Source organism: Anguilla anguilla, chromosome 15 (assembly GCF_013347855.1).
Source record: "Anguilla anguilla isolate fAngAng1 chromosome 15, fAngAng1.pri, whole genome shotgun sequence".
Classification (NCBI taxonomy): Eukaryota; Metazoa; Chordata; class Actinopteri; order Anguilliformes; family Anguillidae; genus Anguilla; species Anguilla anguilla.
Genome location: NC_049215.1, coordinates 23,649,916 through 23,676,414, shown reverse-complemented (window position 1 = coordinate 23,676,414; position 26,499 = coordinate 23,649,916). Strand labels below are relative to the sequence as shown.

The 26,499-nt window shown below is 43.4% G+C and overlaps 2 protein-coding genes across 2 annotated transcripts; both read left to right on the top strand.

Annotated features, from left to right (window-relative positions):
* Positions 1–8,740: 8,740 nt before the first annotated feature.
* Positions 8,741–23,053, top strand: cops8 (COP9 signalosome subunit 8). Its single transcript, XM_035393147.1, has 7 exons — positions 8,741–8,872; positions 11,100–11,170; positions 11,971–12,019; positions 13,601–13,733; positions 20,193–20,300; positions 21,073–21,135; positions 22,234–23,053. Exons 1-7 carry the CDS (start codon positions 8,777–8,779, stop codon positions 22,311–22,313), a joined length of 600 nt encoding a protein of 199 aa, XP_035249038.1. The 5' UTR covers positions 8,741–8,776; the 3' UTR covers positions 22,314–23,053.
* Positions 16,688–18,478, top strand: trim63b (tripartite motif containing 63b). The gene has a single exon (XM_035393146.1). It carries the CDS (start codon positions 16,930–16,932, stop codon positions 17,959–17,961), a length of 1,032 nt encoding a protein of 343 aa, XP_035249037.1. The 5' UTR covers positions 16,688–16,929; the 3' UTR covers positions 17,962–18,478.
* Positions 23,054–26,499: the final 3,446 nt, after the last annotated feature.

Sequence of the window (26,499 nt, the reverse complement as noted above, 5' to 3'; positions counted from 1 at the left end):
AGGGGAACATTTCTACAGGGGCGCTTAAAAGCGCATGATCAAAAAAAAAAGGGGAAAAAGTACCGAAGTTAATTAGAACCAAGCTGTGACCATCCTGCTCACCCAACCGTGGAAGCACCCAGGCTCCTTATTGAACCCATGCTTGGAATTCACGCTGTCGTCTTTGACTAACATATGCCCTCCCTCCCCCTCCAAAGTTAATATATGCTCAAGAATGTACTTTTCCTCATTTCTGGAGATTCATGAAGATGGTCGCCTACAGCATCGGAAATGTCCTCCTTTGGGATTTGCCAGAGGTAAGGGCCTGAGCAGGACCGTTAAGCAGGGATCATCAGGCATAAGCTTGCATCAGACGGTAAACTGCAGGGTGCTGCATTACTGTGCAATGTATGGGAAGTTACCTTCTCCTGCCAATTCCAGAAGGTTCTCTGCCTCTGATGGACAAGTGGAGCTGCCATTGTGGCTTAGTGACCACACCCCCAAATACAAGAGTATGTATGTGAATTCCAGTGTGTGAATATCTGGTCAGTATATAGAATTTCTTGGAGGTTGTATACAAAGATATTTTATATACTGATCAGATATTCAATTTTTCTTCAAAATCAAAAGTTATTGTCTGAAATGCTCTCCAGCTGTATCCATTTCAGACATCTATTACAGCATATATACAAAAGCTATTAGACATTGCATGCACTCATCTCAGTTTACACACCAGCATGCAGGTATCTTGTACATAACAGGTGAGTAAAAGAGATGCCTGCATGCTAAATTGAAATCTCCCAAACAGGTTTAATTGTGCAAATAACATTTTGACCTGCAAAGGTATTCCAAGCCTGAAATTAGGTCGATGTGACAAATACCACTGCAAGTTGAAGTATTGTTTGGATTATGAGCATTCAATACAAGCATCCTTTTTCCTCATCTGTCTATGTTGTGCCCTCATCACGTGTGAGATTTCTGAACATGTGTGCACTGTCTTTTCTTTAATCCTGAACATATCTCACATGTCATTGATTTAAGAATGGTCATATATCTATGATTTTTTTTCTGTTTTCATTAAATCATTTCTCATTTTTCCCCCACCTCACTTACAGTAATACCTGCTCTAAATGACACTTATTGGTTGTGATACATTCAGTTAACAGCTAAATGTTGCCTCAACCCTCTCGCCAAGAGTAGTGATAACTTGAAAAAAAAAAAAAAAACTCAGGACACCCCAGCCCTTTGCCCCTCACTTCTCCAAATGTTCTCATGCTCCGTGGAAAGGAAATGGAAGAATTGAGGCCTTTCTGGAATGTTCTCCACAATGCGTTTTATATGCATTGGTGCGTACTGGCTGGATAACACAGTGCAGGCCTCCACCTGGAACTGTGAGTAAACAAACTGTCCTTGTCCAACTGTTCAGCGTCTCAGGAAACCGTCCGCCCTAATTATGCTTATTGCTCATTTCTGCTCTTAAAAGGGTGGGGATCCCTCACCCCAAACAGCCCTAAAATCAAAGCGGACGCTTACGCCCGTCTGCGGTTGTTCGTTTCGAAAGGACGGTGACTCAGAGCGGGAGAAACGGGCCCGTCTTTGAAGTCGTTGGGGAGGTGGCAAGGATCCATACTCGCGTTCAGCGTGTGGTTACAGCCAGCTCCAGCTCCCCCACATGTCCTTGAATGTGTACATTTCTGGGCGCCAGGTGCACCAAGGATGACACGGACAGAGCACACACTGGCGCCCCCTACGACACCCCCGAGACCGGACACTTTGTTCGCATCTTCCTTGTTGACTTGGGGGAGTGAGGCAGACTGAGCATTTGAGCATGTTTTCAGATTCTTCACTGTAAGTCCACATTTTTGTGGCCCTGTGGTTAGCCTGCTCACTAAGCAGTAGCAGGGTCCATGTCAGGCTATCCCTCACAGGTAGCTATTCAAAAGAGCTTTCAGCCTTTTTAGACATAGCTGAAATTATTGTATAAGATGTCGATTCTGCATTTATAAACAATTTTAAAAAAGTGTGAACTCTGAAAGTCTGGAAAATACATTTTTGAGTGCAAACCATTTCATTTCTTAATGCTTTTTTGCCATTGTTTCACTGGTTTTGATGCATTAAACGCAGCAAGGCTGTGTGGAGTGATTCCTGCTACAGATTATAGCTTTAAGCCATAAAATGTGCAGGCATCATGTTCAAGGGGGATGAACTTGGCTTAAGTGTTCTGTTCAGCCCCAGTGATCATTTCAAAGGTAAAAGGTGGTATGGAAACAACTTTTAGGTCAACACATACTTTATTTATGACCCCGAGAGATTAGCCTCTGTTGTGGTACATTCCAACATAAATTGATTGCTAAACTAGCCTGGGAGGCATACATTACTCTGTTTTCCCCACAATGGCCACACATTAACTATAACGATGGTAGTGATTGAACTAAAATTTATTTGCAGAAGTTCACATAACCATGTTTTGACAGAAACAGGCTGTCGTGTATTCACCCCAGACACCTCAAACTGATGTATGTATGTTTCAGCAGATCCCAGAGGCAACTCTGTTACAAATAACAGTCATTCTGGGTTGGTGTTTTATTGCAGTCAATCTACTGTGGATTATTAAAATGGTGGGTTTCTTCACATTTCATGAAATGGGACCAATATAAATCAAAAACACTTGAATGCTGTTAGGATGAACAGAACAGAAAATGTGCATATACAGATTTGACTGAGAGTTGTGCTGGCAGGTTGTTATATTTTAAAAAGAATTATTTTAACAATAAACTAATTCCAGTGACTGCTTCTCATGAAAATATGAAATATCAAAATAACAGTTTTCACTAGAACATATCATATATTCATACAAGCAGGGATATCTATGGGCTAGTAATACAATAACACTAGCATTATAAATGTCACATCTGTTTATAGTTCTGTTGTGTTTTTGTGCATTGGAACCTGAATGTGCTACAGCCCCAAAATTGCAATAGGCATTTAATATATTTTTATATTCCTGTTATTATTATATACCTATTTATTTATTTGTACACTTTTTTGAAATGAAAAGATATTTTAAAAATCTTTGCTTGGCAAGCCGTGTAAATTATGTGTCTGTCCCCAACGCTAAATGGATTGTTCCACTAATGAACTCTGTTACTATGTACACTTTTTCACTAATGTTTAGCATCACCAAACCAATCCCAAGCACTACTGCTGGCGCAAGCCCTGAGAACTTCTGGCGTGGGCAAATAGTGGTTTATTTACCAGTCTAACAAGGCTTTTAAAATAATACCACTGGTCCAGGATACCACACGCTCTGGTAATCTTCTATTTACACTTCTGCACAGTAGGGTCTTCACTCATTCTAGGAGTGTGTAGCCTCTATTAATCTTTACTAACCCCATCAGCCTTTTTCCTGTTTTGAGTAGCGGGGTTGTTTGTTCCTCCGTTCCTGTGCACAATATGCCAAACGCTCCCAGTTGAAGCCGGTTGTGTCAGCCCTTGCATCAGTCTTTCTCTCCAAACCTCCAGCAGCGCATTGGCTTGTAGAGCAGGAAGGATTTGTCTTGTCAAAACTAATTTGCTCCTATTAGCAGATGTTCCTTTGTAATACTCAGTGCCATTTAGCCTCAGAAATTCACCCCTGCGGACTTGTCTCAGGAACAGGAAACAAGTTGTTTTATGTTCTCACTGCTGTCATTTAGTCCAATTTAAGAGTAAAAGGAATGAAGGAATGAACTGTAACTCTCAAAAAATGGATTCCTTCACTCATTTTGATGTAGTCACTCAGGATCTGGGTCATTAGAGCTTGGAGGTTTAGGCGCACAAGAAATATATTGTACTGGTCAGAGACAGAGCAGACAGGGAGGTAGTTATGGAAAGAGACAAGGAAGAGAAAGTCCAGGAGAGGTCCACAGTTCTGTATTTTCTCAACTGGTCTTCATTCAGTCCAGAATTTAATCTAAAGCAGTTGTGCATGCGCACACTGATCACCTGGCATATGGAGACAGGTAATTACATCTGGCTTCCATTTAAATTCTTATTAAGATTCGAGTATGACATTGAACAAGTGGACATCTATACACTCAAACAATTTTATGAAGGCTAATTAGATTTGACTGAGCATGAAACCATTCAGCTTCATTTGGATCATCCACAGATGCAATCTGCAGCATGTGATGATGTACAGTACTTGTAGTTCTTGTTCAGAAAAAATCCCAGACATCCACAGCGAGCATGACAGAGGTGACAGAGGGAGGGAATGTTTCCTTCTATTTCCAGGCAGCTATAGCTAGTTATTGTTAATATTTGTTCTCCTCACTTGTTTGCAGGGTAAAATAGGAAACACGGTGTTGTGGGCTTTAGCACAGGCTGGCACAGGGAGAGCACAAGCAGTATGAAGGCAAGCTCTCAGTTAAACTGGCCCCACTAAGTAATTTCTTGTCTGTTCTGACCTTTGGTGGAGGTGTAAGCAAGGAACTGTTTTTAAGACAACAGTGCTTTTTTAATATCACATTTTTTCTTTTTAATCCACAGTTAATTTTGTCTCAGATTTTTTTCCATCCCAGTCACCCTCCTGTGGAAGGGGGTCGGGTGGAGAGCGTGTGGAGACGGGGCAGTGTGCCAGACAGGTCTCAGACTCCCAGGGCAAAGCCATCAAATCGCCATTAAGCTGGCTGCTCCGCGCTCCAAGAAGCCCCAGTTTTGGAAGCACAAACAATGATAATGGCTCCGAGCACTTAGCGTGGGCAAAGGGCTTCAAAGCCAGGGGTTGGGAGATCACACACGGGGCTATGGGAGAGAGCACAGAGGGGCTCTCACAGTCTCAGCATTCCAGCAGTCTGATTTGGACAGGAGCCTAGGGAATCATAACCGCACTTATTGAAACTTTCTCCTTCAACCTCAATGGGTGCATTTTTTTTTTAAGCGCGAGCTGTACAGTTGACTTAAATAAGCAAAGCCTTATTCGGAGAGGTGATTGATACCCAACCGTCGCTGCCATCGGGTTGAGTAACAGGTTACGGATCCTCTGGGACTGAGCCGGGTTTGGCTGCATGCCACCATGTGCAGGAGCCAGGCCGATCACTGCCGTCCAGCTTTTTAACCTGGGGGCCCCCAAAAAAAATCACTCACCCTGATCCTGATAAATACCCTGCAACACTGCAGCTACAGCAGCGATTCCTCTCTCCTCCGCATTCTTGCCTTTTCCATAAATACTCTCTCTTCAGGTATACAAAAAACAGGAGCACTGCCTTGCCTCGCATTATTTCACAAACATATTCACACTGGACAGGAAAGGCCATTTGCTATAAACAAACGTCCAGGTAGCCAATGAGCCTGTGAACACTGATAATGAGCTGTGAATAAACTAAACCTGAGGAGGAAAGACACCTGCCTGGGTGGCTGTCATTTCTGGAGCCAGTTTGTGTGATGTCTGCATGGTCTAATCATCCCAAAAACAAGCTTCTTGGCATGTTCTGCATGCACATTTCATTCTTTGATCAAGCGAAAGAGAATGCTACCCAATGTAAAAATAAAAAAAAGGCTCTGAACAGTCAGTCATTAGACAAATAACTTTTATTCCTTGTGGTGTTCTGTAGCAGTCCGTGGCAGAAATGGATATCCCCTACAATTGATGGGCAGCACCATCTCTTGATTCTTACATTTTTTGTAATTATACAAATTACTGTTATGTCTTATTTTTTCCCAGGGGAATCCCAGACTACCACACAAGCATGCATTGGGCATATACACTATGAAATTATGAAAAACATCCATCATGATATTCATCTTCAAGTCTTGGAAAACAGACCACCCATGTAACTCTGATAACATAATTTAAAATATTAAATAAGAGTGCAGTAATGGAACATTCAGTCTAAACTGATCCTTAAATTTGACTATCAGTATCATGCTTAAAGTCTGTACTTGTTTTAGTAACCACCAAATGTGTAATGAAGAGGGAAAAAATGGAACTACAATGTATGTTGACATGCTGGCATCCTTTAGTAAGTCAAATTAAGGACATGGCATTCTAGTGGTTTAGACGGACCCACTCCCCTCCCATAAAACATAGGAAGGTAAATAAATACAGTGACCATGTAAGGCGATTAGGGTCCTGGCAGGAAACTGGCCTTTAGTGAACTGGCCTGAGCACGGAGAGATAAGAATTAACCCCCTCCTCTACTGCTGGAGTCAGATGAACGTGGAAGTGGCCTGACGCGGACTCCGCACGAGAGGTGCCTCCCGCCATTGTCCTCTGCCATGCCATGCTATGCTGGGCGCCCCCCCCCCCCCCCCCCCATTGTACTGACAGCCCCGCCACGCCTCCGGTACCATGGGAAATTGTGTTCTAGTGTGACCCTTCTTCTCTTTGCTGGATACAGCGTGGAGAGGGGAAGTCATATGTATCAACATCATTGGCACCAGGCAAAGGAAAACTGAGTGGATGTTTTCTCTTTTTTTATAGACTATTGTTAGGTGCACCTGTAGTTATGATTGCATTTTCAGTTGAGTCATCATCATTATCATCCTAATTTGTTTTACATGATCATGTACCAGACATTATTACAATAGCCTAGTGTACTGTAGCAGTAGTGTCAATAAGAAATGCTTGTTCCTTCTTGTTCTTTATTGCAATTTGAGAATTTTTACACTGCAAATAAAGATGACAGATTACAGGCTCAGAACTCCCTATACTGCTCAGCTGTGCCCTGTTTTCTTTGTCTAGTGCAAGCGTGGGGGAAAAAAACCTGCTGTATCAACCAACAGTGCAGCCAATCACCAATGTGATGCTGTGTGTCAATGAAAATTTCAACAAACAAAATAAACAAATAAAAATCCAGTAATCATTTGCATTTGCATAGTATTCCTTAACAGATCCTGGGCAGCGGTTTCAGTTTCAATCGTGGGAAACCGTGCTTCCTCGTAAACAGCGCAGTCACAGAAAAGCACAGCACAATATGCAAGGCGCTGCTTTGGGGCCATTAGATTTCCTGTGTTTGATATTCCCCTCAGAGACAGGAACCGCGTCTACACGACATGACCAAGGCTGGCATCCCACTGTGTGGAGCCCGGCTCCAGTGGCAACTGCTGCCCCCCGCGCAGAATGCTGTTCGCGTTCAGCTTGCCCACAATGGACCATTATTACAAGGACAAGTTGACGAGTGTGATAGGGCGCTTGATTTGGGCCAGACCGGTCATTTATTCTGAGAGAAATCATAAAGGCTGCCATCCATAACAATAAGGCTATGACGGGGGCACATTTACAGAATGGCTATTGATAATACAAATATCTATAACTTTTCTTTATAAATGGGGAAACATTATAATTATTTATTTACCTGGTAAAATGATCTTATATTTTCCATATTGCCCATATATAAAGCTGGATACTTGTTCTAAACTCAGGTTACAGTAGCGTACCTCCTTTGTCTCACAGGTACAATACAAATGGTACATCTGGGTTATGAGCTGGCAAGCCTAGATCCTGAAGCACTACCCCATACTGTTTCCCTATAACACAACATCAAAGCTGGCAACTACTGTTCCTGTGGATACAATTTAAAAACACAGATAACATGGCGCTGTTTCTACAAATCTATTTAATTTCAGTCCCATTCATTTAAATTACATGTTTAAATTTAGAATTTCACATGATTTCCATACACTGAATATCTGGACCCTCAACTCAACTGAGATATTGGCAGCCAATCCCTGGACATGGTAAAAGCAGACATGAGCATGAGGTGCCATCTAGTGGACAATGTGACTGCAATAAAATCTTACTTGAATTACAACTGCAGGCAGACATTTCAAACAGGATATCAATATTAGACAAGGTGTGTTTTCTATCTTTCAGACAGCATATAGTGCATTATGCAGAAACAATATAATGTTGCAAGCACTATCACTGCAATCTGAACATTAAAGGCAAAACAGAAAACCAAAGCAGTGATTCCAGGGTCCAAGCAGTCAATGGAACTTTCCTTCACATGGACATTCAACCATATCAATGTACCAAGACAAAAGCCCTGAAACTACTCCAAAGCTCACCAATCCACAGCACTGAATCACCCCACACGGCCAATAAAAAACAAATACTCAGCAAAAAGCAACACAAAAAGCAAGTTTTATTAACAGTTTTACTGACAGTAATTTATACAGAACCTAAAGAAACCAGGAACCGTAAACAATCCACAGCCACTGTGTTCCCTGGTCACAACCCCTTCTTTAAAACCCTACAGTGCTGCCCTGTTGACACAATAAACTCTTGCACACACTTATAAACTTCACCCTGTCAACTGATTTAACAGTAAAAAAAAAAGAGGGAGAACGTGGTCACATTAATGTCAAACAGAACCAGTAATGGAGGAGTTCACTAATGCAGCAAATTAGATTAATTATGGCAAGCATTTTTTTTTTACTGATAAAAATATCCTCGTGATTTTCTAGAGCCTACTGCAAAAGAGAAAAAAAGGCTTTTAGTGCTTTTTCAATGATATTTAAAGGATGAGGAAAATTCCAATATTGTCAAAGTTGTTTGTGGTTACAATATTTATATTGCAATAATATGAATATGTGGTAATAATATTTATTTATTTGTGTATTCATGTATTTCTTTTACAAAAAGGGCCTGAGTGAGCTGCAGAAATGGCCAGATTCCTCCTCCGGAGGCCCAAATTTCTCGGCCCTTTTGTAACTCTGAGTGAATCGTGCATTACTTCTTATTTCCAGAAGATGTCCCCCTACATAAAACACTTTTAAAAAATACATTACTTTAGAAAAGGAAGTGACGTTTCTTCCGATGAAAATCTCTTCTCCATCCAAGATGCCCGCGGCCGTGGTGATGGGCGAAAACTACGATAAATTACTGGAGCAATGCGAAGCTCAGGAGCTAGAGGTACGTGTTGTCAGACTTGCATTTAAAAATATCTAACTGGTGTGGTCGTATTCGTATTCGGTATCCCGCAAAAATAAGAATCTAGTTTTGTGAAAGCAACAACTTGTGGGTGTTAGCTAGTTAGCTAGGCTAGCTAATGTTGGTTATGTTAGCTGGCAACAAGCCGGGTGTGTAGCAGGTGAAATTGCATATACCGGTGGGCACTTGAACTACTGTACCTTGCTTGTGGCAGCGGTGGACACCTTGTTGTGCTGTCAGTAATGGAATACGAATGGGCACGTGGCCGTTTACTTGTTTACATGTTCGCTTGTCAGTTAACTTGGGGTTTGAGTTTGAGTTGCAGCTTGCAATAACTAACGTTAGCTAATTTAACACATTGAAAACTTCGTCAACTAACGGTTATTGGTGGCTGGGATAAGCTGTTGAGCTGGTATTGCCTACTGTCAAATTAAAAACTGGCGTTGTTAGTTAAATGCGATCCATTGCAACCTAGTGTACGCGTCAATATCGATGGCTAGTAAGATTTTGAGTACGCTAATTTGCTAGCTGCTATAGTAAAACATACTGAAACTGTTTAACGTTAGGTAACGTTAACTTGGCTGACTTACTATTGAATGGTCTGGCAAACCAACCAACTATGCAACTGAATTCATATTGCTAGTTTGCGTGCTATAATAATTTAAGCGAGTGAGACAAACTGTTGAGTAACGTCATAGCTAGTACTAGATCTTTCTCTGAGCCAGGAAAACTGCCAAAGGTGTTTTGGCATCTTGTCATCTCTAGCTGGCAACATGTTTATATGTCATTCTGTGTTGTTTTGGCATCGTGTCTCCTCACTAGCAGCATGTTTATGGGTCATTCTGTACCAGTTGCTAAATTTATCTCGTCTGCTTAATTTTTCGTGGAACACTGCGGTTGAATTATTAGGGAGGTCAAGCACATTAGCTACCCAAGAACCGCAAGTCAAATGAGGTGGTACGTCTGGCCAGTATTATTAATGCACAGCTCAACATTTCACTTTTAGTCGTTTGTTTATACATTTATCTATTTAATTATTAATTATTTTTTCAAGGCAACACATATAAGGGTAATCATAAATTGTAGTAATATTATTAGCTAGTATGATGAAATGCTAATTTTTTAGCATAATCTGAGATTGAAAGAATGGCTTTGTTTGTTTTTAACTTGTTGTGCATGTTCACTGTGCGGAATAGCTATTGATGGTATTAAAGGGTAAGCACCCGATATTATAAAAAATGAAATGCACCAGGCAAATAGAAGTTGTCCTATTTTATGATTCAGTGTTAAAAAAACCTAATTTCATTGAAATGAAGGCAAGAAATAAATAACCCCTAAAATATAAAATTGCTTACTCTTTTTGTCCCACTTCCCTTTATCAACAATCTTCGGAATGATCACCTATGTCATATGTTGTTTTGTGAAAGGAGGAGGACGTGATATGCTGTCAAAGTAGCTATAGCTGGCCCTTTTTCGATGATAGAATTGGTCTGTATTTGACACGTATGAGAAAGTTATTGCGACAACGCTAATGGAAAATTTGTTAAATGGGAATATGATGCCAGACAAATTCACTCGCTAGAGTGGATTAGAGTAGACCCTAAGGTAGGAGCCATGTTGCTAGCTGGTGCGTTCCACCTGCAGCCATTGATACAGCTAATTCTTTTAGCATGCAGCCTGTATTGTCTAATATCCTTCTACTGGAACACACAATTGGTGTCAGTCTTCTCGTATGAATCTGGGCAAGATAACTAAAAAGCAAATTTACTAGAAAGTGCTCTAGTTGTTGGCTTTGGGATGAATCCTCTAACCCCTCTACAGAGTTTTCAGAGCCACTGATGTTTTTTGATTCAGAATGAAATATTTCAGTGCTTTCCATTTCTGTCAAATTTTCAACCAAATGCTGTCAATTTCTGTCATCTTTTCAACCTAAAGGTATAGGCTAATAGCAGAGCTGTTTGTCTTCCACGTATTATGTCGCGCATCACATAAGTAATTTTCCGGCATGACTTCAGATGTTTCCGTCAGGAGTGATCAATTTGTCAAATATGAAGCCGTACTATCAAAAATAAATTTCAGATTCATTTAATGAAAAACCTAGACTAAAAAGAATTGGTCTAATATCTTTGGGGAGTGCCGTTATGTGGTGGTTGTTTTTTAAGTGTTGGGTGAATCCATGTAGGGCTAATGTGCTCATCTGTATCTCCAGGCTCCAGGCGGAATTGCCACCCCTCAGGTGTACGCACAGCTGCTGGCCTTGTATCTCCTGCACAATGACATGTGAGTGCTCACCACCGCAGACTGCTGCCCGCCAGCTTCAGGTTTATGTAATAATAATAATAATAATAATAATGTTTATATGTTGTTGGACAAAGCTATGTTAAGGCGATTGTTAAGACGACTACGGCTATTACATTGTTCAGGTTTTCTGTTGACATTTTGGTGATGATTTAGATTTTCTTGATATTGTTTATTTTATACTCAAAACATTTCAATATTGAGCTATTATTATTTACAGAACCACACCACATTTAATCTGTCCATTATTATATTTGCCCTCATTTAATCTATCCATTATCATATTTGTGCACATTTAATCTATCCATGATCATATTTGCGTACATTTAATGTATCCATGATAGATATATATTTGCAAATTCATATTATTTAGCCTAATCTTTGGTCTTGACAGTTCTGTATCTGCAGCCAAAGCTTTTACTCCAGCCCTGTGAGCCAGCTCAAGTTTACAGACTCAAACAGCCAGCCTGATTCATTCAGTACTAATCCTCTAGGGGACACTATTGTATTCCAAATGTAAGTGAACAGGGACTTTGTGCTCTTAGTGGCTTCTTGGCTTGTAAAAGCAAGGTGGCAACTTTTGTTATTTCTTACAATAATGAAGCTTGTTGGCACAAACATGAGTAGTCCACCACTAATTACAAAAAGTTAAGTTGAAGAGTTCCACAACCACAAACCTTTAGCGTATACATGATGCTTCTGGTCCAGAATCAGCTACCTAATGGCAAGAAGTAGCCTACATACAGGGCTAGTCTTACTTGAGAACTGTTCTCTGTTTGCAGGAATAATGCCCGGTATCTTTGGAAGCGGATTCCACAAGCTATAAAAACTGTAAGTAATTTTCTTCCCTGTGCTTCCCAACACAGGTTGAGTGAAATGTTTTCTTTTTTCTTTTGTACTTAAGACATTCAGTTTTCAGATCAAAAGATGAATATGAGATAAAAGTACAGACAATCAGCTTTTATTTCATGGTGTTTGCATGCATACATGTTTTACCATTTTACCAACACAGCTGTTCTTGTGTTGAATCCTCCCATTTTCACTGGAATACCGTCCCTGAAATACAATCATTTTTAGTGGAAAGATTGAGGTCTTTGGAAATAGTGTGTTTTCCTTTTCCTTCCAATATAAAGTGAATCATCTGTTTTTCATTTAATGAGAACTATCCATTAATTTCCCAAAGAGATATACTGTATATTGGATTGAACAGATCTTGGCTTGCTGAAATTAACCTGACTCTTGCAACTCTCTTAGCCACGCATTCAGCATGAAACCTCATTTTTATTAACTGATCATTTTGTTGAGGGCACTTCTGACAGAAAACGCAAATCATATGAGGAATTCCTCAAAAGACTTCCAATTATTTCTTTTTTTGACATCTCCAATTCCGTCTGAATTTTGGATGTCCAATTGACAAACTGTGCACGAGTGTGCTCGTATACTCCCCCGGCTGTCTCTTCGGGAGAGTGGAGAGGACCCGCAGCTCTCCTCTGAAGCACAAGTGCGGCAGCCAGCTTCTTTTTTTCATTCCGCAGCCACAACCTGCGCGTGTGCAGAGCGGGGGCGGAGGAGACCCATTCATACGTACGCACTGAGAGCAAGCCACGGGCACTCGGATGGTCAACACTCGGATGCTCGACCAATGAACCTTGCTATCCCTGCCAACTGAATCTTTCTCATGTATGCCTTGGGTGGCGCAAAGCCAATTGTGCACCGCCCCTCCAGGGCTGCCGGCACTGGCGCGGGCCGGATTCGATCCGACACCGCGGTGCTCCAGATGCTTTTTTTTGATGAGATGATTGAAGGCAGAGCTGGCAGAGGTGGAGGAGCATGCGGCCTGTGCTACCATGTTAGCGCAGACTGAGCCGTGCGATTGCCTCCTTTGAGGTTTTATTATTAGTGCTGCTCCTGACACAGGCTGACTGGTGGGGGTGACATCTGACATTTAGAGCTCCCTCTCCAGCAGCCCGAGCGACTCGCAGCCAGGCCTCCAGGAAACCTCTCTCCCAACTGTCAAAAAGCTCTTAGCGCTTAGCTGGAATGAAAGTAACACAAAGCAGATCTGCTCGTTCCCCTGTCTACCCGTGTGCAGTGCGGTGGTGTCGCGGGAACTGTCTAATGCATTTTCCTTCAAGTGTATCATACAGTTCTCAGGCTCACAGAAATACTGGATGTGTAAGTTGTGTCTGGCTGTTGGAAAATGCGGTGGGCATTATTCTACCATAATGCTCAGATAGCAAGTGCTGTGTTTGCCTTGCGTTTTGTATTTGACTTTGGCTAGACTAGCAGAGAGAAGCATTTTATTTAATTTGTTTCAAAAGGAGTTGCTGGTTTGCTTGTATGACTGTGGCATCAGCGCCCCCTGATGTTGAGGCGTGGGAGCGCGTGAGTTAAAGGTGTCGCTTCCTGCAGGCCAACCCTGAGCTGACAGCAATCTGGGCAGTCGGCCAGCGCATCTGGCAGCGAGACTTTCCAGGAATCTACTCCAGCATCGCCGCCTTCCAGTGGTCAGAGAGCATCCTGCCCGTCATGGAGGCCCTAAGAGGTAGCGGCCACACCCTATAAGCACAAAAACACACACCTGTGCAGGACTACATGCAGAAAAAACATACCTGCGCAGGACTACATGCACATAAACACTCACCTGCACTGGACTACATGCAGAGAAAACATACCTGCCCTGGACTACATGCACATAAACACTCACCTGCACTGGACTACATGCAGAAAAAACATACCTGCGCTGGACTACATGCACATAAACACTCACCTGCACTGGACTACATGCAGAAAAAAACACGCCTGTGCAGGACTACATGCAAAAAAATACACACCTGTGCTGGACTACATGCAGAAAAAACACACACCTGCGTAGGACTACATGCAAAAAAATACACACCTGTGCTACATCATGCACCTGTGTAAGATTACCTGTGCCACAACATACACCTGTGTAAAATTACCTGTGTCACATCATACACCTGTGTAGGATTACCTGTGCTACGTCATACGCCTGTGTAAAATTACCTGTGCCACACCATACACCTGTGTAGGGTTTTCTGTAGTACAATACACATCAATGTGAAGTTACCTGCACCATACTAAAGATTTGGTATTCAGCTCCAAATGAAATATGCATTTACTGCTGTGACATCTATTCCAATAGTATTTACTGTTGACATCAAAACAGCAAGACTCCTTTTAAATTTTATTTATTTAAATTCCTCGACATCAAGTACATACTCTTAAGGCAAGCGGATGCTTTTATTTTGAAAAAGGGATTCAATTCAAAATTGCAGAAATATAGGTAAAAATTAAATGGTTGAACCAATAGTTACTTAAAATTAAAAAGAAAAAACATTTACATGCTATTTGTGTGTATTCTCTTTGCTCTCAACCTCAGTGGACAGTCATTTTAAATTTATGCTCATGATGCCATTTTACAACTACTTTAGTTTCAAGTTTTACAGCTTCATTGAAGCCCCTTTTTCTTATGTATATTAATGAGACCCTAAAGGCAATAATGGATCCGTAATACATTTTTAAAAATTCTAAAAAAAAGAATGTTTCTAGGTGGTACAGTATGAGTACTTATTTAGGTTGAAAGTGATATCTATGCTTTACCACTTTTATTCATATATATATATATATATATATAAATCTTTATTACTGGGGGTCTGGCTAGAGTGGGTTATTTTTGATCCTGTGGATACAGGATGCATACATAACCGGAAACAACATGAGGGTTTAAGGGATTTCAGCTGCACATCGCTTGAAAAACATTACACCTCAACATTTACACCTCTTTTTGAAATAAGGAAACACACGGCAATGCTAATTTTATCTTTGTCACCATCGTTACATGTCCAAAATAGTTTGGGGTTTATTTACATTGAAGGCATTGCAAATCAGCCATGCTCCACACTTTCCTCATATAAGCAGAAATGGCCATGCATATTACAGTTTGTCTAATCGAGATGCAGCTCTATCTCATTGTAAATAGGAAAAAGAAAACGGTACTCCGTTGGTTGTGTAATTGTAAATTGTAAAGTGTGAATTGTAAATGGCAGAGGTAGGATGCATTCTCAGCTTTTAAAACTACGCAAATGTAACCTGCTGCATTGCGGGAGGGAGATCTTAACATACCTGTGAGCCCTGGGTGAACTGAGGCTTTAACCGTGCATGACTGTCCTCAGCCTAAGATCCACGAGGCTGAGGAGTCTTCAGATCACTGTGAACCCGACATGACATAACCGGTGCGGCCGGGTTAAAAATATCACACCTTGTGCACTCTGGCCTACCCCTCAACAGCTGGTATTTATAACCGTCTGATAAACAGCACAATAAGTACTGTACTTCCATGGCCGAGTTGCACAAGACTGTCATCATGGGAAACTGCAGCATGTGTGACTGACTGACTGTTTACAGCATTCCGTAATGGTACAAGCTTCTCTGGATCCTTAATAACTCATAATTAGTGTTATGTTTGTTGTGCTTGTGTTTGGGTTTAAAGGGTGATGGAGTAGTTACCAACAAACCAATGTGTCTGATTCAAGTAAATAAATCGATAAAAATGTAAATGAAACAAAAACAGTTAAAATGGTCATATGCACATTTACTCTATCTTGTAATTGTTATTCAAATTAAGAAATTGTTAATTTTAGTACCTACATTATTATTCCATTTTCTCCTGTTATTTCATAAATAAACATAAAAGATATTAGATCTCTTAAAGCTATCTAGCCAGCTAGCCACTAATGTATGGGAGCTGTTCATGCTGGCTTTGTTAAGCTAAAAAGCCATTTTATTGAAGTTGACGTATCTGCTTTGGCTATATTCTTATTGTCAGGTTTAACACAAACATCGATAGTGCTCTGGATTTGTGCCTTCAGTTGGCTTGTCATCTTGGTTAGTTAATGGAAAATGTTCACATTTTTAAAATAGATTTTTTTCCAGGGCTTATCATTTGCTCACTGCAAAGGAGTCCATGGCAACCTTTGATTTACCTTTGAAATATTTACCTACAACTACAGCTACATTTCAGATTAATTTTAGCTTTTTTATATCCCCTGGAGATAGCCTTCCTCAGTATATATAGTGTAGTATAAGTATACTGTTTATCTATAGAAATAAACATTATGTTCGTAGGCATATGTTTTAAATTAGGGGTAGACAGGTATGCATTTATTTAAAAGTAAAAGGGGATTACGAGAGGTTTTTCCTTCTGGCCCCCAGGTCAAGGAAATGAGAAGGATGTAAACAAAATAGCCCCTTTTAGCAGGTGGCGGGGCCGCACGGTACACTTGCCAGGAAACCGCATATGATGAAACCAACACATCTCGCGGCCCTCCTGTGTCACATGTGCTGTGTTTATCTCCTACTCTGACTTTGCCCTTAAGCATGCCTCCCCTGGACAGGAGAGCGGGGGATTGGGGGACGGTTTAGCACATTGTGGCATGTGACCCTGGAGGGGGGAGGGGCGTTTTCTCCGAAAAGAGACTGACAAACAAGCCAACAGGAATCCTCGAGCAGCCGGCGCGACTATCAGGTGTCGGAGGCAGCCGGGGCACTATAAATGAGGGCCGTCGAGACTGAGCCCGGGCAGATCAAAACAAACCTCACGACAAGAGCTGCACTAGTAGCACCCAGCAGCCGCGGTACCTTTTCAGCGCAACGAAAGGATCCTTCTTTCCTTTTCGAGTCGAGCTCTCAGGGATACAGATTAACACTTCGAGCCCAGAATGGACATCCGCACTGGCCACATGGTGAGGTCCTCCAGCCCCATGGAGAGCCTGGAGAAGCAGCTGAGCTGCCCCATCTGCCTGGAAATGTTCACCAAGCCGGTGGTCATCCTCCCCTGCCAGCACAACCTCTGCCGGAGCTGCGCCAGCGACCTCTACGACTCCCGCAACCCTTATCACTTCTCCGGCGGCATCTTCCGCTGCCCCACCTGCCGCTTCGAGGTGGTGCTGGACCGCCACGGCGTCCACGGTCTCCAGAGGAACCTGCTGGTGGAGAACATCATTGACATCTACAAGCAGCAGCAGGAGGGCGGCGGGGGGTCCACCGAGGCCCCGCTCAAGGCTAAGGACACCAAGGAGGCCATGTGCCAGGAGCACGAAGAGGAGAGGATCAACATCTACTGCATCACCTGCCAGGTGCCCACCTGCTCCCTCTGCAAGATCTTCGGCTCCCACAAGGACTGCGAGGTGCAGCCCCTACAGAACGTCTACCAGAACCAGAAGGTGGAGCTCAGCAACTCCATCGAGATGCTGATGGCCGGCAACAGCTGCCTACAGGTCCTGCTGACCCAGATGGAGGACAGCTGCAAGACGGTCCAGGAGAACAGCCAGCGGCAGAAGCAGGTCCTTGGTGAGAAGTTTGACCTACTCTATGCTATCCTGGAAGAGAGGAAGGGCCAGCTCCTGGAGAAGATCAGCCAGGAGCAGGACGAGAAGGTGCGCTTCCTGCGCTCCCTGGTGCTGCAGCACACCGAGCAGCTGCAGGCCAGCACCAAGCTGATGGACGAGGCCGTCCAGACCATGGAGAAGAGTGGCGTGGCCGAGTTCCTCCTGTCGGCCAAGCAGCTCATCAGCCAGACCAAGGAAGCGGCCAAGAACTCCCTCCTGCAGAGGCCCGAGCCCGGGTTCGAAAAGATGGACCACTTCACGGTGGACACAGAGGACATCGAAGCCATCCTGGGAAAAATGGACTTTGGGACGGACTCGGATTACGAAGACGCAGACGATGAGGAGGAGGAAGAGGAAGAATAGATTAGCCTACAGTTTTAAAATATGAACTTTAGTTTCTTGAAAGAGAAGGAAATTTGATTGAAACTGGTTGAGTGAACTGTGGAGGAGGAAGTATATATTAGGAGTTGACAAATGTTCTGTGGAGAGGTATAGTTTTCTTAAATCCAGAAATAGTTCACGGTGCTGTGAAGTCATAACTTATCTCCACCATAAGTGCAATGTTTTTTTTGTTTTTTTCTACACATACAAAATGTACCATTTTGTATATACTTTTCTATTTTATACTTTTGTATTGTAATGTCAGTTTTATACTGAATTATTTATTGATGTCTTCTAGATTCATGTCTACACTTGAAGCTTGTCACAATATCTCCCTAGTTTAAAGTCTGGTTTAGAGTGTTCAATAGCATTGGAATTGTTAGTTTTTCAGCAAGCCTAGAATGTCTTGCCTGTTGAATTGCTGAATACTTGAATATGGAATGCACTTGACTGATGGTCATAATGATTTAAATAAAGTTTAAATAAAACAAGTAATGCAGCGCTGATCTCTTCTTTACTCGGTGAAGCCGCGTCATGTTCTGGACCCAGGAGAAATGCCAGAATTTGGTTTTGCAACCTGAGGCAAATGTGCCTTTTGGCACAGTTGAAAAAAGACCCTCGCGCTTAGCTTGCAGCAGTTTTTTCGAGTGATGGGGTGGGTTATTTTTAACGAAGGAGAAGGAGAGGCGATGAAGCGCTGGGAATAGAAGGCCGGGGCAGCGCGGGCGGGGTCGTATTTCTGTCCCTGGCCCAGCGGCTTCAGCTGCCGTGTACCATGCCTGGGAGGGCAAGGGGGCGGCGGGTTTGAGGAGGGGGGGGGTTTTGGGGGGGTCACTGGCCCTCACCATATCAGTCTCTGGGCGCTGCTTAAAATAGGTCTTAGGGCATGTTGTACCAAGATAAAAAAAAAAAAATGGGGACAGCTCGGGATTAAGGTTTTTCTGCTGTGCAATGCCACAGCAAGCGGAGGGTGAGCCGTGCCTTGGAGCTTCCTTCAGAATCCCTGTGCCTGTAGCTTCAGTCACGGCCTGTCCTTCAGCAGTGATGATATTATCATCTCTAATGCAGCGTTTTCCGTTCATTAATTCCGTAAATGCCCACTTACATGGATTGATTGTCCAAACTCCCTGCATATTTAAATTTTCTCATTGAGTACTGTTTAATGTTGGTCGGTTGCTTATGCATTCAGAGCACATTTGTCATTGTAAAGGCAGACACTTCTCCTGAATTTGTAATGACAGTTGGTGCACAGTTGGCCAATTTTTAGGATTTTGTCATCATTAATTAAAAAGTAGGTCAAGTGCCTGAATGTAGCTAACAAGACCTAAATTGCTGCACTTTGTCTGTTATTTCCCCCACCCCCCACCCCCCTTGATCCACCTCATAATGATGTTATGATGTCATGATGAACTCGGAGGGTTGAATGTCATCTTTATTTTGACGGAACGCTTATGGCTGTATGTTTTCATTCTAATATTCTCAGAGAACAAGGTCTGAGGAAAAAAAAATCTATTCAGACCACCCAAGGCTCAAGGGAGCCTCAAGGTTTTATCAGCAGAATTTAAAGCCCCTTTCCTGGCTTGGGTACATCACTGTTTCTGTTTCTTTCTTTTTTTTTTCAACAAATGCGTTAATTTCAACCAAATGTGTCGTTAATTAAAAACAATGCACACACACTAGGACTGGGGAGATTTGCAATGCTGAAAACAGGGGTAACATTTTGTACACAAGCAGCTGTTGCTTCCCGTCATGGTGGATACTGTTGCCGTCGGTTGCGCCGTTACCGCGAGGTGTTGTTGATACATAAGAGTGTTGCCATGCTCCAGCTGGAAGGCTCTTATCCTTTGCCGTTGGCATTGTTTATAAAGAGCAAAACAAGATGCAGGAGGCGAACAGGCCAGCTAGTGAGAGTCTGGGTCGTCGGGAAGCTTGGGGCCCCTGCATATTTCACAGGGCTGTCATGGCTATACTGAGCGCAGGCCATCACATGGCACATGTCAGCACTTGTAGATGCTGGCTTTGTCACAGCAGAAATGATAAGAGAAACGTTTGAGCTGTGACCCCTTGCACCTCATGACTCTGTGTGTGCGTGCTTGTGTATGCGTGTGTGTGTATGCGTGCGTGCTTGTGTATGCGTGCGTGTATGTACGTGTGTGTGTGCATGCCCACGTGTGCGTGTGCGTGTGCGTGCGTGTGCTTGTCCATGCCCACAGAGACCACTCGCAGGAGGGCATTTGGGCTGGTGGCGCAGGCCTACACCTCCATCACTGCGGATGACTTTGCCGCCTTTGTGGGATACTCAGTGGAGGAGGCAGTGAAAGGTGAGCTGCACTGAGCCTCCGTCCCTGTCATCTCTCAGTGACTCTCCTAAACCAAAAGACTTTTAAACGCATCATCTTCACCGACAAACACTTCACCGAGCCCCAGTCAATGACTCCTCTGAACCCAAAGCCTTTAAAACATTTCAAGACGCACCTCATTGAGTCCAAGTCACAGCCACCTCTCCCTAACTCTCCTGAACCCTCTAACACTTCATCTTCACCCACAAACACCTCACTGAGCTAAGTCGCAGTCAACATCGAAGGACTTCCCTGAACCCTAAGCCATTTAAACACTTCATCGATGAGCCTCATTGACCTCCAGTCGCAATCCGTCAGCTCTCACTAACTCTCCTGAACCCAAACCATTTTAAACATGTCATCATCAGCAACACGCGTGAACTGTCTGAAACCTTACCTCTGTTGTGCACGTGCAGACCAATGTCATTTATTCTGTCAAAAGCTTGTGCCTGAGGAACCAAAAACAACTTAGTGAAAAATGTGATTTTGTGAGTCATGCAGTCTTTTCTGTTTCATCTTGCATAATTAAGCATCATCAAAGAAAAGTACTGTAGTTAAGAGCCTTCTCCCTTTTTCAGTCCTTCCTTGAAGTAAATGCAAACCGAGTTCTCTAATCTATTTTTACAGCACCACAGTGCACATTTCAGTGTGGTCACCTTGAGCCTGCTGAGGGGTGTCATTCTGTAACTGTAGCTGTTGCTCACAGACCGTCTTTCTGTCTTTTCTGTCTGTCTGTCCGTCCGGTCGCCTTCAGGAGTTGTCAGTCAGGGCTGGCAGGCAGACCCGAACACCAGGATGGTTATGCCACAGAAGCCAGGTAGGGGGAGCTATTGCATCATTTTAAAATTTTAGTGCGTTTTTCTTTCTCACAAGGCGAGGGCCCTTCACTGTTATCTTCTGTCTTAAACCAGACTTGGGCTATTCCTGTGTTGATAGCAATTTCCATGAACTCCAGATAATGTTATTTTACCCCTTAAACAGTTTACGTCAAAGTTGCCAAGCCTGTTGAATTATCGTGTGTGCTGTCAGATGGCAGTTCCCCTTGTTTTTTGTTAAACATGCAACAGGAGGAGTTTGAGACGGAACCACAAGTTGCGTGTTGGTGTATTTGCCTTCTGCGGTTGATTGCATTCACATAGGTCAGCATTTAATAGGATGTCTGGTTCATGCATGAACTCCTCCTCCAGACAGTGGATCATCATGTACATCTTTAGTGCACATTATTCCAGCCACGCAGACTCTGCTAATCCATAAACTTCTCTTCTGATTGATGGCAGAATTAGAAATTGGAAAACAAGTGCCATACGACATGAGGCGTCTAGATTTACTTACTAAGCAACCACAAAAAAGCCAGTGGGTTTAATGGGTGTAATAAGTCAATTTCTGAAAAAAAAATGCTTTCCAAAATTCAGTATTAATGTTGTTGATTTCTGCAGATGTAAGGAGTTCTCTTTGCCTTGTGTGCGCAGTGAAAGGAAAGTGGAGCAGTTAAGCCCTTGTTTTGATGGCTTTTAATGAAGGGGAAATGGGGCTGTGTGTTAGAGGCTTTCCCAGAGCCATGAGAACTGGACGGGGAGCCCTCCTGTCGCATGCTTCTGTGGGATTTCTGCCGCACCGGAAACACCTCTGCCTCTGCACTGTTGCTCTGGCCAAGAGCGCCAGAGGCAGGCCGTGCTGTAGGAACACTGCCCTTTTCTTCCTCCCTCCTTCTGTCTCTCTCTGTCTCTCCCCCGCTTTCTCCTCTGCTGCCTCCCTCTTTCCCTCTCTCTCCATTTCGCTTTCCTTCCAACCCCTCCCCCTAAATCTCTTGCTTCCCCCCTCTATCTCTTCCCCTCCCCTTTGTGCTGTCTTCCATTCTCCTCCTCTTTGTTCTCCTCCCCCTCTCTCTCGCTCACTCTCTCTCTTTCTTTTGCAGATCCTCCCCCAGTCTCTCTGGTTCCCAACGAGCAGCAGCTGGCCAGACTCACTGACTACGTGGCTTTCCTTGAGAACTGATAAACCCGGCTCAGCCTGCTCGTCAAAACCTGTGGCTCCCCCCGAGCATGGTGCACCTATAATTCCCCCCCTCTCACTCCCCCACCCCGCCCCTCCTCTTTTCCCTGTTCCTCGCCCCTCCCTCCCTCCAGCCCCCAGACCCCGAGACGCTCAGCTAGTTTCCCTGTGCATGGTTCTGAGCCCAACGCCATGCCGCTCACACCATTTACAGTGCGTTAGACAGACCTGTAAGGCGCCCGCCACCCGGGCACGTGCCCAGCCTAAGCCATGCGCCGGGCTTCTCCCATGATGAGCTGTGATTGGACGAGCCACCTCCTGAAGCTGAAACGCCAGAGGTGCCGTTTCACCCCCCCTCCCCCCCCAAAAACCCCCCCCCCCCCCCGTCAAATTGACGGTGACATAAGACTCCAGCCGCATTTGGAGCGGCATTGCAAATATAGATTTCACATGGCCTGTAAAGTATTGCTGTTGGAGGCTTAGCTGTCTACTGTAAGTTTCTAAAAGGAAAACTACAAAGAAGTATTTTTTGTGTTCATAGTCTTTTTCCTTTTATTTTTTTATGCTTTGCATGCATCACGTAACACGTGGGTGACGGAAATGGGGAATTTCAGAAAAAGCATCTGGCCATTTGGGTTCTGCATCAGTGTTTTGCAGCCACCCTGTGGTCTCATCTGTGGAAGTGCAGTTTGTGTCTGTCTTGCAAATAAAAGTGAAAACGCAGCGTTCGTTTTGTTCGTTCACTGGGGGACGTTAATTCTTCCTTCTCTGGAAAGAGGCGCTGTAATCTCCGTGTTGTCTGCCATCTGTTCAGACGGAAGCTGAAGACGCTCCCTCCTGAATGCCCCTCTGTCCCTGGTTTTCATTCGCAGGGGGAAAAACTGATATAATGGAAGAAACACGGTGTTCTCTGTAGAAATCCTAATTGCGCTTTCAGACGGGGGTAACAGAGGTTGAAACCGGGCTCGTTTCTTTGGGTTTGAAAGCCATCTGAGGTATAGCCCTGCGACAGGCTTGTTTCTACTCCTTCCTGTGCCTCGTACGTTGAAGAGGACGGTGAAACTCGCAGACCAATAAAATGAAATTTGATCTTGTGACAACGGTTCCCCACATCTGTTCTCATTCTCCACCTATGAAGGAAAAGGGTTCAGCTTTAATGGAGGTTTAGCTGTTAAGCGTTTAGATGAGCTTTTAAGTGACAGAAGCACGTCGTTCTTTTGAACGGCTGAATGCCGTGTTCTGCACAGAGCGCACATTTGCTTTTTATTTTATTGCCTTCTGCTTCAGAACGGTGTGTGTAAACATTCAAAAGCCCAATTAAAGAATGTTTCCTTCGGAGACTGGAAGGAAAATGAGCTGAACAAATGGAGGCGATACAGCTCGTCATTGCAGTGGGCCTCTTGTGTGATTCTGCTGGCCTGAAAAATAATCAAAAATACAGCATGACAAACAAGCCTGGAAAAAAATAATGGCCTGAACGTGAGTGCAGCTGTTTCCTGTGAAGTTGGGCCCTGGGTTGACCAAACTGCTGAGCTGACGCAGTGCATTGTGGGAGAAATTGGCAGAACACTATTGCAGGGTTAAGAGTCTATGAGCTCTTGAGGAGAGCAATATAACCATGACCCTTGGAAAACCTTTCCTGTCCAGGCAATGTGTCAAATACATATATTTTAAACATGCATTTATATATTTCATGTGATATGAGTTGGCCTTTTTTTTCTATGGTTTATACTTTTATGCACCTGCAGGCCAACTGCAGCATCCTGTGCGGTTCACAGCTGTGCTGTGCTGTCTGTACCTGTGTCTAATGTGATTTTGTTTGCAGTGTGTACCGTACAAGCAGGAATCTCAGACTGACAACACGTGTAGCTACAGGCACCAGGCCCCAGGTCTCAGCTGACTGCAGCTGGTTGGCATCAGTCACTTGTATGATTACACACGTTTTTTTGACGAATGGCGTGGTATGCAACACCCTCCCCACCCTGACCCCTTGGTTTTCCCCTGTCCTGCCTAGTGACAGGTGGTGCTCAAATGACTGGTCACAAATTTGAAACGAATACCAGCATGCAGTCTGTCCTTTAATAAGCTCCATCCTCGCTTAAAACGGGCCATGTGACAGCATCTTCCTGCTGGAACTCTTCCTGTGTTACCATGACTGCATTTATCATATTTTACATCTGTCTTCCATACAGTACTAAGAATTATCTCATGACTAATACAACTATAAATCTGTACTATTCATGAAAATTTATAATAGAAAAAATTATAAAGATTTTAGTATTTAAAAAGGCTGTGGCACTAATTATTTCAGAAATTTTTTTTTGAAAACCTAGCATGGCTACACCATTTGTCTCATGTATCCTTCTGAAAGCTGCACCATGTAACAAGACTCATAGCCTAAATGGTGGTTCTTGTAAAATATTGAAACAGCTGAGTTATGCTGCTCGTTCTCTCACAACTATTGTGAAGCTTTGTTTTTTTTCATATTTTTCATTTGAATTGAAATGATTGCATAAAGGCATGAAGGTACGATTATCAAATTAAATTCAATAAAGGAAAAAAATCACCTGTGAATGAGGAAAATAAAAGTAAATTCTTCGAAAACAGCTCCATGACATCCGCCTGAGAAATTCTGCTTTTTATCACAATTGGGCATGTTTCAATTCACAAGCCAGCTGTTCTGGTTTTTTGCTACTCAAAAAGATGCTTACTGTGGGAACAGCTGCTGTTTACTGAGAGATGCTATAAACAAGGGCTAGTGATACATTCAGCAGGCACGGACAATTGGATGTCCACGCGTTTCTAATGTAATCAGTCCACTAAAATGGAATTGTGTTTACACTGCAACAGGGAAGCCTATACAGTGAATTACATTCTGTAATCAGTTCTTTACTCAGTTCTGTATAAGTGCAGCTGTTGAGTGAGAAAATTGGTCAGAGGTCAGGATAATGTCATTTGAATGATATTGTCCAAACAAGCTGGATGAGGTAATACACTATGCCTGATGTGTGTGCGTGTGTGTGTGTGTGGGTGGGTGTGCATGTATGAGTATGTGCCTGCTGTGTGTTTGTGTTTGTGTGTGCACATGTGGGTGTGTGTGCATGAGTATGTGCCTGTTTGTGTGTGTGTTTGTATGCATGTGTGCATGTGTAGGTGTGTGTGTGTGTGTATGTGTGTGTGTACATAGGTATGTGTAAGTTTGTGTGTGTGCGTGTGTGTGTACATGGGTATGTGCATGTTTGGGTGTGTGTGTACATGGGTATGTGTATGTGCATGTTTGTGTGCGTGTGCGCGTGTGTTTGTGTGTACATGGGTATGTATGTATTTGGGCGTGTATGTGTGTCTGCATGTGCGTGTGCGTGTGTTTGCGTCTTAGCTACAGACATCTGAATGTTAACCAAAAACAACGCGCTGTCGTCTGGAGGAATGCTTTGAAGTCGGAGGCTGTGTCATCAGGGTCATGGCGCACATGAGACCTGTGCCCAGAAGGGCTCTTTGATTCCTTAAACGTTTAAAGGTGGCGCCGTCCAGATGCCCTCTGCTCCAGCTTGCCGCTCTCTTCCCATCTGCAGCCTGGCGAAGCGCGGGCGTCGGGTGACGTTTTGAAGACACGTAATGGATTCCCTCCTGCGCTGCCACCATATGTTTCCAGCTTCATGGTTTCAATTATTCGCAAGTTTATTGAACTTTTATTTAGTTTGCCAGTATTGGAGCTGTTCAGGAATCCTTTATGCAAGCCTCCTTTGTAGCCCATCAGTGATTGCTGAAGTTAAGCGGGTAATATGGTCTTGATTAAGGAACTCTGCAGTTGCTGGGCTCATAGGCCACAGTCTTTCCTTCTGTCATCCAGCTGAAAACCAACACCAAACTCCAGTCATGGTGACACTGGATGAGATGCTAAACCACGTTCCTGACTCACTGTGGCCAGTAAAGGTTTCATGGGCCTCATTTAGGAGATGGGGCTTTCCCAGGCTCCCTGGCTTAATTTGCAATCTCCCCATTAATCTACACCTCTGCTAATGTGTGCCTCCTGTACATGATAATGCATGGATCACCCGGAACCTAGTAACCCACAAAAGGTGCTAAACTAATGGCATCCATTATTAGTATCATTATTATTGTGAATCAGTAATGCCATTTTCATGCAGTGCAGGATTTTGTATGCTAATATTAGGGAGGGTGAAGGACA

Bases quoted from the DNA above. Each gene is read 5' to 3' on its own strand.
- cops8 (XM_035393147.1), top strand. From the start codon at position 8,777: ATGAAAATCTCTTCTCCATCCAAGATGCCCGCGGCCGTGGTGATGGGC. The intron at 8,873-11,099 runs GTACGTGTTGTC...CTGTATCTCCAG, and splicing joins GCGAAGCTCAGGAGCTAGAG to GCTCCAGGCGGAATTGCCAC. The intron at 20,301-21,072 runs GTGAGCTGCACT...GGTCGCCTTCAG, and splicing joins AGTGGAGGAGGCAGTGAAAG to GAGTTGTCAGTCAGGGCTGG.
- trim63b (XM_035393146.1), top strand. From the start codon at position 16,930: ATGGACATCCGCACTGGCCACATGGTGAGGTCCTCCAGCCCCATGGAG.